Source organism: Chenopodium album, chromosome 19, assembly GCF_948465745.1.
Source record: "Chenopodium album chromosome 19, dcCheAlbu1.1, whole genome shotgun sequence".
In the NCBI taxonomy this organism is placed as follows: Eukaryota; Viridiplantae; Streptophyta; class Magnoliopsida; order Caryophyllales; family Amaranthaceae; genus Chenopodium; species Chenopodium album.
In genome coordinates this window covers 39,888,837-39,904,185 of record NC_137852.1, presented here as the reverse complement: position 1 = coordinate 39,904,185, position 15,349 = coordinate 39,888,837, and the positions used below count along the sequence as shown (strand labels likewise).

At 42.1% G+C, this 15,349-nt stretch overlaps 1 protein-coding gene across 1 annotated transcript; it reads left to right on the top strand.

Annotated features, from left to right (window-relative positions):
* Positions 1-1,124: 1,124 nt before the first annotated feature.
* Positions 1,125-4,137, top strand: LOC145594361 (protein FAR1-RELATED SEQUENCE 6-like). The gene is made up of 4 exons (XM_081650689.1): positions 1,125-2,476; positions 2,578-3,778; positions 3,859-3,936; positions 4,024-4,137. Exons 1-4 carry the CDS (start codon positions 1,125-1,127, stop codon positions 4,135-4,137), a joined length of 2,745 nt encoding a protein of 914 aa, XP_081506815.1.
* Positions 4,138-15,349: the final 11,212 nt, after the last annotated feature.

Genomic DNA, 15,349 nt, shown 5'->3' with positions numbered 1-15,349 from the left:
TTTTATTTTGAAAAAAAAAAAAGATAAATAATAAAAATACTTCCAAGTGCAAGAAATACTTTTATGCTTTTACTTGGAGGCCGCCCCCATTCATCCTTATGATGAACGTTCCATGTTTATCCTGGGGTAGATTTGTAAATAAAAGGAACAGTAAAATATACACATATGATTTAAAGGAATGGGTGATGTGTCGCCAACGTGGCGAAAAGTGTTGTACATGTTACAGCTGGCCGTAACGGCAAATCAAGTAAAGGGTTTCCGTGAACGTTAATTTGAACGGGGAGTCTATTATTTGCGATTTAGTTGGATTTGTTATGGTGGAATGTACTCCTTCCGGAGTGCGAAAGCTCAGCGGGAGTGCGAAGCCAAGCGTAAGGTCGAAGGTGTGACGGACACCAGGAAACACCGCCCTGGAGTCGCTCTGGAGGTCGGCCTTGTTGTTCAGATCTGGTGAGACTCTCCACTTTGTACTTGTAATTGAATTGTTACGAATTTCCATCCGAAATATTTCTTTTTTTGTGCGATCTTAAATTTTGGTGGTGGTGAATGATGAATTATGAAATAGGATATTCGCGCTGTTCTGTAATGGTGCGATGTGTTGTTGGTGCGTGTGAATTTGTAGATTGTGGATGATATAAATTATGAGATTATTGATGTATGTGTTGCTAGAATTGCGAGTATCAATTGGAAGATTTGTGAATATCAGTTGCAAGATTTGTTACATTTATATTTAATCAGGGTGAATCCACATTCACGATTTGATTGTTTTGTGTGATTGTGCGTAAATCCGACTAGTAATTGTACCTGTGTAATATGCAAATTTGTGTTTGAGATCTACAATTGTACATATGATTATTTGGATAAATTATGGTTTGTTTTGATTAATTGGATAAACTGTGGTTTGTGTTATGGAATTGAAATTGCAATATAAAATGACATATAATATGTTTGATCCAATTAGCTGCTTAAACCTTTTGGCTGTAAATCTTTGAATCTGTAATTTGAGTACCCGACTTGATTTGCTTATATACCTGAATTTGTAGTTGATGTGTTAATTGTGGTCATTTTAATGGTATCCTGTGTACTATATATTGAACCAGAACAGTGAACAAATCTGTTTGGTAATGGATAATTGTTTGCATTCTCCTGGTCCCGGATGTGGTATTGAAGTCTGTGTGGGGGATAAGGGGAGTGCAGTGAGGACTCGGGAGAAGGCTGGTAATGTAGGAGAGGGAGATAACCAAACTCCAGATAGGCCTGGTGGTGGTTTAGCACCCTACATAGATGGTCAGATAACCCAAGGTAATGAAGAAGGGACTGAGTATGCATCACCAATGGAGACAGTTGAGACAGAGCAGACAGTAGTTGCAAGTAATCAACAAAGTGGCGTAAGTTATGTGGAAGCGCCTCGGGTCGGGATGGTGTTTAAAAGCTGGCAAGAAGTTGAATCCTACTATAAGGAGTATGGAGAACAAATGGGATTTGGTGTGAGTAGGGTACAGGGGGAATACTCAAAGGGGATTGTCAGAGATCGAATATCGACAACTTGGAGATGTGAGTGTTATGGTAGGCCAGATATGAGGGCCCAAAGGGAAGCCAGGAAAAGGGCTAAGGTGATGGGTGTGTCAGGTGCAGGGGAGCAAGTTGGAGGGATTGTAGGGGTGGTAGAGTTTAGTAATAGTAAACGACGATCCAAAAAATGTGAGTGTGAAGCGAAGGTTTATGCTAGGGTTAATGGTTCGGGCCAATGGGTGATAAAAGGGGTTGAATTGGAACATACAAACCACGAACCCATCCCAAGCAATTCAAAACTAGTGAAAGAGTATAGAATGAAGCAGTTTACTTCTCGAGTTAGGAAGAAGTTACTAAAGTACTATGATCGAGGGGTACCTGTGTCTCAGATACATGGCTGCTTAAGCTCAGAGTTTGAGGGACTGGATCCTTTGCCGTACACAGTTAAAGACCTGCAGCATGAGATTTACAAATCGAGGAAGTTGAAAATGGAGGGGGGCGATTCAACAGCTATGATGAACTTTTTCACCAAAATGCAAGGGTATAACCAGAATTTCTTTCATTCACAAAGGCTTGATGATGAAGGTAGGTTGAAGGATGTATTGTGGGTGGATGCACGGAGCCGAGCAGCGTATGATGAATTTGGTGATGTGGTTTGCTTCGATGCAACTTACTTGACAAACCAGTATGATCTCCCGTTTCTGAATTTTGTAGGGGTCAATCACCATGGACAGTCAATTCTGCTAGGTTGTGCACTAGTGTCACATGAAGATTGTGACACGTATCGCTGGGTATTCAACCAATGGTTGGAGTGCATGAAGGATAAAGCCCCTTTGGCAATTCTAACGGATCAAGCAGTCGCCATGAGAAAACCGCTGGAGGAGGTGATGCCAACAAGTAGACATCATTGGTGCATTTGGCACATCATGCGAAAGATTCCGGATAAACTTGGCAAATTAGAGAGGTTTGTGATATCCATGTTATAATTTAGGATAAATGTACGAGCTTCCTTATACCAAAAAAAATGCAGAACCTTTTTATGTACTGTTGGTTTTCATGTCGCAGGTATGCTCACATAAAAGTGGAGATGAAGGCCGTTGTCTACAACAGTTTTTCCATAATGCAGTATGAGAATGGATGGAAGGAAATGGTAGTAAAGTATAAGTTGGAGGGCAATGATTGGCTAGACGGTTTGTATAACGAACGACATATGTGGGTTCCCGCATTCATGAGAGAATACTTTTGGGCTGGTATGAAGACCACTCAAAGGGTGGAAAGCATTAATAGTTTTTTCGATGGGTTTGTTGATAGGCAGACCAAGTTGTGTGAATTCCCAGAGAAATATGCTCAGGCAATGGCGAAGAGAGTGGAGGCCGAGGTAGATGCGGATGCCAAATGCTCCAAATACATTAGGAGAATTGTTACAGGTTTCTTGGTAGAAAGAGTTTTCCAGAAAATTTACACAGACACAAAATTTCAAGAAGTTCAAACGGAGTGCATGCGTGTGATGTATTGCTACCCGCGAGAGGAGAACAAGATCACAGACACCCTTTTGCAGTACCTCATCGAAGACAGGGTGTGGGTTGTCCCGGAGGGTCGTAGTGAGGAAATAGTAACTGATAAGAGGAGGTTTTACTCCGCCTCTTTTGACATGGAAACGAAGGTTGTCTGTTGTGACTGTCGTATGTTTGAGACATGTGGAATTATGTGTAGGCATATAATTCGAATACTTGATTTAAACCTGGTCACTGAGATCCCTGAAAGCTACATTCTGAAGCGTTGGCGCAAAGACATACCCCGGCGACATACAATGGTTAAGGTGTCTTACCATGATCCGGAGAAGACTAAAGAGGGGAAAAGGTATAACACACTTATGCAAGCTTTTGAGACAATCTGCGAGGAGGCTGCCCTGGTGAACGAGGAAACAGTGTCAATGGTCATGAATTCCCTCCAAAAAATCAAGGCAGATGTATGTGAGCGGCGTAAGCGCAAGTTTGTAGAAATAGTACCAATTAGCTATGCAGATGAAGGACCTGATACCTTCCAGGAGAACTCAGTGAATGATAATGAAACACAGTCCATGGTACAACAGCAATGTGAGAATGGAAATGGTGGTGGAGAATTGTTTTCAGAGTTACAAACTGAAGAACAAGTTGTGCTGAAGGACCCTCCAACAAAAAAGAGAGGGAGAGGTAGGCCTAAAGGGTCGCGCAACAAGTCCTTGGCTGAGATTGGGTACAAAAAACCAACAAAGAAAAAAGGCCAGGTAAACCATTCTTTTCTTATGATATTCCAGTTTGTAAGTGCAGGGGGTGTTTTCATTTGTACAATTTGTTTCACACACAGGTCAAGAAAGCTGTGGAAGTTTGTGCTGATGTTGATCCACTTGGAAACCAAAATGGTCCCCCGCCGAAGAAAATGAATGTAAGTGTACGTATGACATCCTACAAATTTCCATACATACCTTCTCAGTGTTGTTTATAAACCGTATGGAATGTATTTGTGTTACAGGTACGCTGCAAGAGTGGTAGGACTCCAACTCAAGCAAACGGAGATGGGGATCCACGGCATGTGCCTGAGGATGACATCCTTGTCATTGGGTCTTCTAATGCCTTGATGGGGTAGTATGTAAGTGATTGTTTGGATGTTACTCCTGCTCAGACTTTTGTCTTATTGCTTAATCTTTGTGGTTTATGCTGTACAATCTCCGGAGCCTTATGTTTGTATTTGTGTGCTAAATTCGCAATATGCTTCTTGAACTGTTTGTGATTTACTCAGTACTCTTATATTCTCCCTTTATTTGGCTAGTATGTGTTATGCGTGCACGGATTGTATTTATGTATGGACAATCAAGTTTTGGCAGTGCAACCATTCACTGTTTTCCTGCGACTGTTCTATCTTTCACTCCACTGGCCCATTTAGAATATGTCCCATGTCCACATTTTCCTTAGTTCTAGTACGATGGGTTGTCTGTACGTGTTTAGAGATTGGGCAATTTTCAGGATGGCCCATGTTCTCATTGTTCTATTTCCTTCTAATCTGGGTGTTTTGTGTTTGTATTTGCAGTGGCTCATTTTCAATATGGTCATGATAACATTACCTTTTTTCCTATTAACCCGGGGTTTCCTTTGGTGGAAAAGGATTGGGCCATCATCACGAATGGCCCATGTTGATTCGACACTGGGTTTTTTTATTTCTAAATGAACTCCCCTATTTTTTATCCGGCCCATGTCCAAATTGCCGTTTAAACCCCTACTAAACTGGGTTTTCCTATTAAAACGAAATTGGACGCATTACATTGTAATTATAAAGTGTTTTAAAAGGTACACATGTAAACTCTGATAAAGAGTACTTGGAAACACTGACTCATGATTCTAATAGGAATTCTGGGTAAAAATACCCTTGAGGGCGAGGCCCATTATACATAAATTACACCTACAGTACAAGACCACATTACAACTAAGGCCTATCTAATGGCAATTGCAAGACTACTTGAATAAACTTTTAAGACTAGCCCAGTACAATACAAACATTTAGCAGTCCAATTGAAGGCCCGTATTTCTAACCAAAAGGGATTACATTAAGCAAACCAAGCATACTACTAAGACAATTCAACGATGAACATTAATTTGCAAAAGGCACAATTATGCAACCCAAGTTACTATTTCTGCCCCAATTCCTTACACGTAGCACACCCACGCACTCCTTCTCCATCAACATTGGTATTGTATTCCTTGTCAGCCATATTAGCCCCAGACACCGACCAACACCGGGCTCGTCGAATCTTGTTAAGTCTTGAAGTAGCCCCTTTCAACAACTTTTGGTAAACTCCATAATTTCTTTTCGACTTCTTTAAATCCACACCTTGACTTGAGCCATTGACCACATTCGGCTGTTGGGTGTTCTCCTCAAATGGCGGTCCAGTGTCCACCCCATCATCATCAAAAAACAGCCTTGTAGTAGGAGACCTAATAGCCAACAATAACAACAAATTAGTAACCGAAATATCATGTGGCGAAGGTATTTCGAAAGTTGGTGATGGGAACTCTTCAGCTCCTGAAACACCATTGTAGCCAACTTCTGCCATGAGCATGGCATCGAAGTCGGCGGAACTTGGCCTTGTACCCCACGCAGGCCCAAACCTGCATTTGGGTAACAAACCTGATGTGTTCATTTTATATATATATTTATCCCCGTCCCTTGGTCGTAATTAGTAGTGTTTTTGGCTCCTACGAGCCACTTTTATTACTAATTTGTGTTTTCCAGTGCTTTGGTAGTTTTGCTTGAGTTTTGTAGGAATTTGCGTACTTGGAGAAATTTCCCGGGTTTTTCGAGGAGCATCTACAAGTATTGGAAGACCGCGACCGCTTTCGATAGCCCAAGGCCGATTGGAGGGATCAAATCGGTGATTAAGGGCTCGGTTATGAAGATTTGAGGACTTGGGCCAAGTTCGGAGGCCCAAGAGTTGGAGATTTCGAAGCCCATGAGCATCGCCCAAGTCCACTCTCTCCGCCCGGAGGCGCGCCCGGTCGGGCGGGCCAAATCAACATACGCCCGGTGCACGCGCCCGGCCGGGCGCGAGAAAGCTTTTGGGGAGAAAAAGGCGGGCCCGGTCGGGCGAGCCCTTGCCCGACCGGGCGCGTGTCGTTCCTCAGAGACGATTAGCTTTCCGTTTTGTTTTGTTTTAGCGTTAACTCTTGCTTAGTATTAATGTAATTCTATTAGGCAAGATTAGGATCTCTTATCATGATTATTACTCTAGTTTAGTTTTTTTTCTCTCCCTTCTCTCTACTTAACTTTCTCTCTCTAGATTTTATTTTCTTTCCTTGTTCCTCACACTCTTGTAATTCCGCCGTCTTGGTACGATTTCTCCTTTAATTAATCTCAGTATTTTACTCTTTCCGATTTCTGTTATGTCTTGTTTAATTATTATGCTTTGTTTAGTTTTGATTATGTCCGAGTAGTTTAATTCTAGGGTTTATGGGGATCCATAATTAATATGAAGGGGTAATTTATTATTATTGATTATTGACTTTGCATGATAATTTCTTATTGAATTGTTCTAATTCTTTGCAATTGGATTATGAATCGAGCAGATGTAATTTGATTGTGAATGTTTAGCAATATTGAATTGATGAATCGAGCAGATGTTAATTCGATATTAAAGGCTATTTTCAATAGGAACTTAGATCTAGTAAATTGCGAGAGCCTGTTAGATCTATGCTGGTTAATAAATTGCGAGAGCCTGTTAATCATGTTATTTGTGCAATGTTGATTGATTGATTGTTATGTTTTATCCCGGAATATTAATTATTGGTGAACCTGTGACCCTAGGCCTTCTTATATCTGATTTTCTCCTTAAACTTAATCTTCGTAGTATAGTTTCATATTATAACAATAATTTGGTTACCTTGATAATTTAGACTATATTAATTAATTAGGAGTAGAAAGACCAGTTTTCCTGTGGATTCGACCCTACTTCCCTATCTACTTTAGTTAGAGGATTTAGGTAATACTTTTGATTAGGTGATACGACTTTAGCCTGTCAAAATTTGGCGCCGTTGCCGGGGAAACGGTTTTATTTTTATTTCTAATTGTTTTTATAGTTTAGATTATTTTCTCTTTTGCCTCAAGGGACATTAGTTCTTTGAGGTAGTACTAATATCTGTTTTTTTTTAGTTCTTTGTTTATGCCCAGGTGTTCCAGATCAGGTTACATTCCATTCGATCCTGAGATCGAACGCTCGTTTCATAGACAAAAGAATCTTTACAGGCAGATCTTAGCAGATTCCGGGAGTAGTGATATTCTTGGAAATCCATTACCTTCCTCTAGTGAATCGGAGCATTCTTCTGATTCAGAACTAGAGATGGGTACACCACCACCTCCACCACCTCGTAAGCTTAGCGATTATTCGCAACCATCGCTGACAGATTTTCCGCATCTTTCTCCTACGCCCGATCTCGAAGGAGTCCAGTTCGAGATCAAGCCCCAATTCATTACGATGATAGAAAGGAAGCAATTCAGTGGAGCAAAGGGTGAAGATCCTAATCTTCACATTGCAGATTTCTGTCAATACTGCAATACTATTAGGCAGAATGGGGTAACGCAGGATCAAATCAGGGAGATTCTTTTTCCCTTTTCTTTATGTGGAAAAGCTAAATTATGGTTTAATGGTTTGAATAGAGCTGCACTTGGTATTACTAACTGGGAGACTCTTGCGTTGAATTTTTATAATAAATATTACCCTGCAGAGAAAACAGCTTTATAGAGAAGCACCATCCAGAATTTTGCCCAAGAGGCAGATGAAGCATTATATGAAGCTTGGGAAAGATTCAAGGATCTGCAGAGGGAGTGTCCCCACCACAATTTGGCGAAGTGGCAGTTGATTCAAGCTTTTTACAATGGTTTAGGAAATGCATCTAGGACAATTTTAGATTCCGCAGCTAGCGGTAGATTTATGAATTTAAATGTTGATGATGCAGGTCAGGTTATCGAAGATATGGCAATCCATAATTCCCAATATGGGAATGCTAGAGGCTTTGCTAACAAGGGCAAGCATCATGTTGATTCAGTCACTTTATTGCAAGCCCAGCTTACTTCTATTTGTCAGAAACTAGATAATCTTACTACTAACAATCCTAATTCTGTTGCTAATGTTTCTACTGTTTCTAATAATGCTAATGATGCTTTCTGTGAAAATTGTGGAAGTGTAGGTCATTTTGAACAAGATTGCAGGAGTTCAATGGAGCAAGTTAATGCTTTTCAAACTTACAAGCAAAATAACCCATACTCCAATTCCTACAATCCTGGCTACCGGAACCATCCCTACCTATCTTACCGTAGCACCAATGTTCAAAATCCTCCACCTCCACAACAACCACAACAAGCACCCCCTCCACAGCAGAAATATTACCATCCTCATGCCAATCAGAAACCCCCATCACAACCCCCTACTACATAATCTGACCCTGCTTTATCAGAAATTAGGGCAATGCTGACTAATATGCAAAAGCATATGGAGAGTAGAGACCAACAGATTGACTCTATTATAGCCCATAATAAAGTCATGGACACCCAAATTGCCCAATTGTCTTCTACCCTTCAATCTCGTCAGCAGGGAGCTTTACCAGCGCAGGGAATGCAACCAACGGATCATGCAAATGCAATCACCCTAAGGAGTGGTTCACACTATGATGGGCCCCAAATGCCCAAAGAGGATGAACCTGAATTATCTGACATTGCTAATCCTGATTCCTTTGTACCAATTTCCCCTGCAGGGCTGCAGGGTAAAATTCCTGATGCTAATATTTTTGATGATTCATTGCAGGGTACAACCCCAGGGAAGGATGCACCCCAGGAGAAGAGTAGGGAAGCACCACCAGTTATCAAGCTACCTTTTCCCAACCGTCACTTGAAGACTAAGTTGGATAAACAGTTTGGTAAGTTTTTGGAGGTTGTTAAAAATTTGCAGGTAACAGTTCCTTTCACAGAACTTATTACTCAGGTTCCTGCATATGCTAAATTTATGAAAGACATTCTGACTAGGAAGAGGGCCTTTAATGGGGTAGAAACCGTAGCGTTCACTGAGGAATGTAGTGCACTTTTACAGAATAAATCCCCTCCTAAATTAAAGGATCCCAGTAGTTTTTCTATCCCCTGTCATATTGGTAATGTCTTCATTGATAAAGCATTATGTGATCTAGGTGCTTCTGTTAGTGTAATGCCATCGTCTGTTTGTGCTAAATTAAATATGGGTGATTTAAAAGTTACTAATATAACATTGCAAATGGCAGACCGTTCTGTTAAATACCCCTTAGGTATTTTAGAGGATGTACCTGTTAGAGTTGGTAAATTTTTTATCCCCGTTGATTTTGTTGTTCTAGACATGGCTGAGGACACGCAAATTCCCATTATACTAGGTAGACCTTTTCTCCATACTGCAGGAGCCATTATTGACGTCAAAAATGGTAAACTAACCCTTTCTGTAGGCGACGATAATATCACGTTTAATTTAGGGAAAGTTTTAAAAGGTCCAATGCTTGAAGAAAATTGTTATTTGATTGATGTGCTTGATATAATGGATGATATTTGTGAGGAAAGCTTACCACAGGTTCTTGCAAGGGACCCCTTGGAGGAAATTCTTTGTGGAAATTTGTCTGCAGGTGACATGAGCGTATGGAGCAAGAAGGTGGACGATATAGAAAGAGCTCTTGCCACCGAGGAATCTGATCTTAATGATTGTGTGAAGGTAGTAAATTTGGTTCAGGAATCAAAACCTGCAGAGGTGAAGAAACCTGAACTAAAACCTCTCCCTTCCCATTTAAAATATGTTTTCCTTGATGAGCAGGAATTGTACCCTGTGATCATTAGTACTGCACTGGATAACCCACAAATTTCTCAACTTTTAGAGGTTCTCCGAACCCACAAAAGGGCAATAGGGTACAGTATTGATGATCTCAAGGGTATAAGCCCTGATTTTTGTATGCACAGGATACACTTAGAGGACAATTACAAGCCCTGCGTTCAACCCCAGAGGAGGTTGAATCCTAATATGCAAGAGGTAGTCAAGAAAGAGGTTATGAAGTTACTTGATGCAGGTATCATCTATCCTATTTCTGACTCTAAATGGGTAAGTCCTGTACAGGTGGTTCCTAAGAAGGGTGGGATGACTGTCGTTAAAAATGATAAAAATGAATTAATTCCCACTAGAACTGTTACAGGGTGGCGTATGTGCATTGACTATCGTAGACTAAATGTCGCCACTAAAAAGGACCACTTCCCTCTCCCCTTTATTGATCAAATGCTTGAGAGGTTAGCAAACCATAAGTTCTTTTGCTATTTGGATGGGTATTCGGGATTTTTCCAAATCCCGATCCACCCTGACGACCAGGAAAAGACTACATTTACATGTCCTTATGGCACTTTTGCATATCGTAGAATGCCTTTTGGTTTGTGTAATGCGCCTGCTACTTTTCAACGTTGCATGATGAGCATTTTTTCTGATTTCATAGAGTCTATCATGGAAGTCTTTATGGATGATTTTAGTGTTTATGGTTCCTCATTTGATGCATGTTTAATTAACCTAGCTAAAATCCTGAAAAGATGTGAAGAATGCAATTTGGTTCTAAATTGGGAAAAATGTCACTTTATGGTGACAGAGGGAGTAGTCTTGGGTCATATTGTATCTAATAAGGGCATACAGGTGGACAAAGCTAAAATTTCAGTGATTGAGCAATTACCTCCCCCAGTTAATGTTAAGGGAGTTAGGAGTTTCTTGGGTCATGCGGGGTTTTATTGCCGTTTTATCAAGGATTTTTCTAAAATTGCTAAACCACTAACTCAGCTTTTGCTTAAGGATGCCCCTTTTGTTTTTACTGACGAGTGTCTTGAGGCTTTTGACAGGATTAAGCAGGCTTTGATATCAGCACCCATCATATGTGCTCCCGATTGGAACATTCCATTCGAAATTATGTGTGATGCAAGTGACTATGCTCTAGGAGCCGTGCTTGGACAAAGGAAGGATAAAGTTTTGCACGCTATCTATTATGCAAGCAAAACTTTAGATGAGGCCCAAGTCAATTATGCCACCACGGAAAAGGAGTTTCTTGCTGTTATATATGCTTTAGAAAAGTTTAGATCATATCTTGTTGGTTCTAAAGTCATTGTTTTTACTGACCATGCAGCGTTGAAATATCTAATAGCTAAGGCTGAATCCAAGCCAAGGCTACTCCGGTGGGTTCTTTTGCTCCAAGATTTCAATATTGAGATAAGAGACAAAAAGGGAGCAGAGAACGTAGTGGCAGATCACTTGTCACGTATCAGGTATAATGAGGGTAAGGATTCTCTTCCTATAGATGATTCGTTCCCCGATGACAACCTGTATGCAGTAGTAGAGAATCACCCTTGGTATGCAGATTTTGCTAATTATTTGGTGGGTGGTACTCTACCTCCTGACTTGTCCTACCAACAGAAAAAGAAATTCCTTTCTGATGTTAAACATTATTTTTGGGATGATCCTTTTTTGTTTCGTGAGTGTGCAGATGGATTATTTCGCAGGTGTGTTCCCGAATGGGAAGTTCACGGCGTCCTTACTAGTTGCCACACTTCACCCTATGGTGGACATCACGGCCCCTCTAGAACGGTGGCCAAGATTAACGAGTCAGGCTTCTTTTGGCCTACCATGTTTAAAGATGCTAACACTTTTGTGCAGGCTTGTGACTCTTGCCAGAGGATTGGCAACATTTCGCGGAGGCATGAGATGCCCCAAACTGGGATACTTGAAGTTGAAATATTTGACGTTTGGGGTATCGATTATATGGGGCCGTTCCCATCTTCCAATGGGAATTGTTACATACTTGTGGCCGTCGATTATGTGTCCAAATGGGTTGAAGCCATAGCATCACCAACAAATGACTCCAAGGTAGTCATCAAGCTATTCAAGAGAATCATATTTCCCAGGTTTGGTGTCCCACGAGCTATTATTAGTGATGGAGGTTCCCACTTCCACGAGAGACAGTTGGACAACTTACTTAAGAAGTATGGTGTATATCATAGAACCGGGCTTGGTTACCATCCCCAAACTAGCGGTCAAGTTGAGGTCTCTAATAGAGAAATCAAGGCGATTTTAGAGAAGGTAGTAGCCAAGTCTAGGAAGGACTGGAGTATGAAGTTAGATGACGCACTTTGGGCATACCGAACGGCATTCAAGACACCAATTGGTACTTCACCTTATAGGCTAGTTTATGGTAAGGCATGTCATCTTCCCGTAGAATTGGAGTACAAAGCTTTTTGGGCAATCAAGGAGCTTAACATGGATTCTAAGGCCGCGGGCAAGAAGAGACTTCTCCAACTCAATGAGTTGGATGAGTTTAGATTGTCGGCCTATGACAATGCACACATCTACAAGGAGAAGACCAAGAAGTGGCATGACAAGAGGATCCTACCAAAAGAGTTTACACCGGGTGATAAGGTCCTTCTCTTTAACTCTAGATTGAAGATTTTTCCAGGAAAGTTGAAATCTAGGTGGTCCGGTCCCTTCACTGTCACAAAAGTGAACAAATTCGGTTCGGTGGAGTTGGTGAATAACAAAGGTGAAGAGTTCAAGGTCAATGGTCAAAGACTCAAAGTGTATCATGATGGTGCTACCATTAGGGATGTGGAGGAGACTCTCCTAACTCCACTTCCTAAATGAGCTCAATGGAGGTAAAAAGGTCGTGCGGGACCTAGATAAACCAGCGCTTTGCGGGAGGCAACCCGTATTTTACTTGCTTTATTTTTTGTTTTTCTTTCTTTTTCTTATGAGAGGAGAGAGGAGGGAATTTAATGAGCTTTATGAGTTTTTGGTACAGTTTACAGGAAAGAGTTAGTCAAATTTTGAGGAAGAAAAAAAGTTCGTCAAAACTTGCTCTCGGGCCCGGCCGGGCGGAGTTTCGCCCGACCGGGCGCGAGAGTTGACGTATACGGACTAAAAATTGGCCCGACCGGGCGGAAGGTCGCCCGACCGGGCGGAAGGTCGCCCGACCGGGCGCGAGAAGAAGATCGAAAATCTTGAGAAATTGGCCCGACCGGGCAGTGAGACGCCCGGCCGGGCGCGAGGCGAAAGGAACCCAGGTCCCTCTGATCGCCCGATCGGGCGAAATGGCGCCCGACCGGGCGCGAGAGAGGGAGCTCATGACGAATGTGATCGCCCGATCGGGCGAAACGGCGCCCGACCGGGCGCGAGAACTGAACTAAGTGCCAATCAAGATCGCCCGACCGGGCGCCCTCAAGCCCGGCCGGGCGCGCCTTCCCCATCTCTTTTTCTTCCCGTCTTCTTCCTCTTTTCTCATTTTATTTCTCTTCCTTCGGCTTTATCTCTCTAAAAACTCTAAATTTCCTCTGACTTCTCTCTAAGATTTCTCCTCCTTCTCTTACCCAAATCCAAAACTTTTTACATTTTCTTACTCCTCTCTTCATCCTCTACATTCCTACATAAAAAAATTCTACATTTCCACAAATTAAATTTTCGACTACTACCTAATGGCGGCTAAAAGGGCTCGAAATTTGCTCGGGGGTAGCTCCAGCTCGTCCCAACAGTACGATCCAGCTCTTCAACTCGCTCAGTGGCCGACGATCAAGATCGCGACGGCGGAGCAACGGGAGAAATTGGAGGTGCTCTACGGAAGAGAGGTAATTCCCTCACGGTGGTTACACCGTCCCACTTTAGAAGCTTTAGGTTTATATGGTTTTGTTAGGAGATTTTTAAACGATATTGGTATGCGTAAATTTGTAGATATGCATTATGCGACATACCGTGAATTAACTTGTGAATTTTTGTCTTCTCTTGTTATTCAAAACCATAAAAGTGGTCCTAAATTAATATTTAGGCTTAACAATAAAAATATCACTCTTTCTTTTGTGGAATTTTGTAAATTATTTGAACTGGAACCTGATTTGAACAGACAATGGAATGCTGAATTTAAAATGGAAGATGTTTATTTAGCTTTGACTGGCATTTCAAATGTTTCTGCTCAACATGCTAGTGCTAGGCCCATTCACCACCCCATCCCCAAATTGTGGCAAAGATTTGCCGGTGTATGTTTCCTAGGTAGAAATGAACCCCATAACTGTCAGACCAATGAACTTGCTGTGATTGGCCATTACATTATTGGGTATGAAAAACTGAACATCGCCCGGTACATTATTCACCACCTAGGTAGGCATGCTACGGCCAGCAACCACCACACTACCCCTATCCGTCTTGGTGGCCTTATCACTAGGATAGCCATCAAGAAGGCCGGTTTTGTAGAGAGTGGACCTCATAAGATGACCAACATGGGACCCGACACCTACATGACCTCTAGGTACCTTGAGGAGCTTGGGTGGTTGCGGGTAGACGAGAACCAGGTCACCCATTGGTGCATTAGGACAGGGACTGAACAACCCTTGCCCATTTTTCCTTTGCCCAACCCAGACCTGACCGCCTTTCCACCAGGGCAAGAGTCCTACACTTACGCCCTGTTAGTTGCCCATGCTAAGGGTGAGGATCCACAGCAGGCCCAGGCTCAACCACAGCTCGTAGTTCAACCCATTCCACAGCCACCATCACCACCCCGACAGTCCCATTCCGTCCCTCACGGTGACTCTGACCCAGTTTGGGACTTGTAGAGTATTGGCCAGGCCATAGGTCGCATAGAGCAGACCCAGACCGAGTTCAGACAGATGATTGGTTCTGTCGACCAGAGGCTAGGCTACCTAGAGAGGAACCAGGGTAGGGGACTCTACCCCATTTATGATGATTATGCTCGTCGGGGCAACATTCCCGACGATGCTGTTTACCCAGACTGGTTCCAGCCCCCACCTCAGGGATATGATAGGGATCCCACTGCCCATGGTATTTACACAGACTATTCCTCGTTCCATGGGTACGGCCAGGACATTCCTTTTGGGGGACCGCCGGGGGGGACTTTTCAAGCTAACTATTTTGGTGGTAGCTCTTTTGGTGCAGATGGTGCAGGTTCCAGTGGTGGAGCAGGTGGGTCCTCTCATATGGACCAGGATGAGGATGAGTAGCCAGCTGGGCTACTTTCGAGCCAATGAGGACATTGTCCGATCTTGGCTTGGGGGAGGATTTTTGGATTTGGTATATACTTTTCTCTTTCCTTTTCTTTATTTTTGTTTATTTTTGGTGTGTTTTGTTAGTTTAGATTTATTGCTTTTTAGATTAGTTTATTGCTTTCCTTATATGAAACATACAAAAAAATTGAAAAAATCAAAAAAATAAAAAAAAATACGAACCAATGAACTGTAAATCATGCTTCCCTGTGCCCCATACTTGAGAAAAATTGTTTTGATTCTT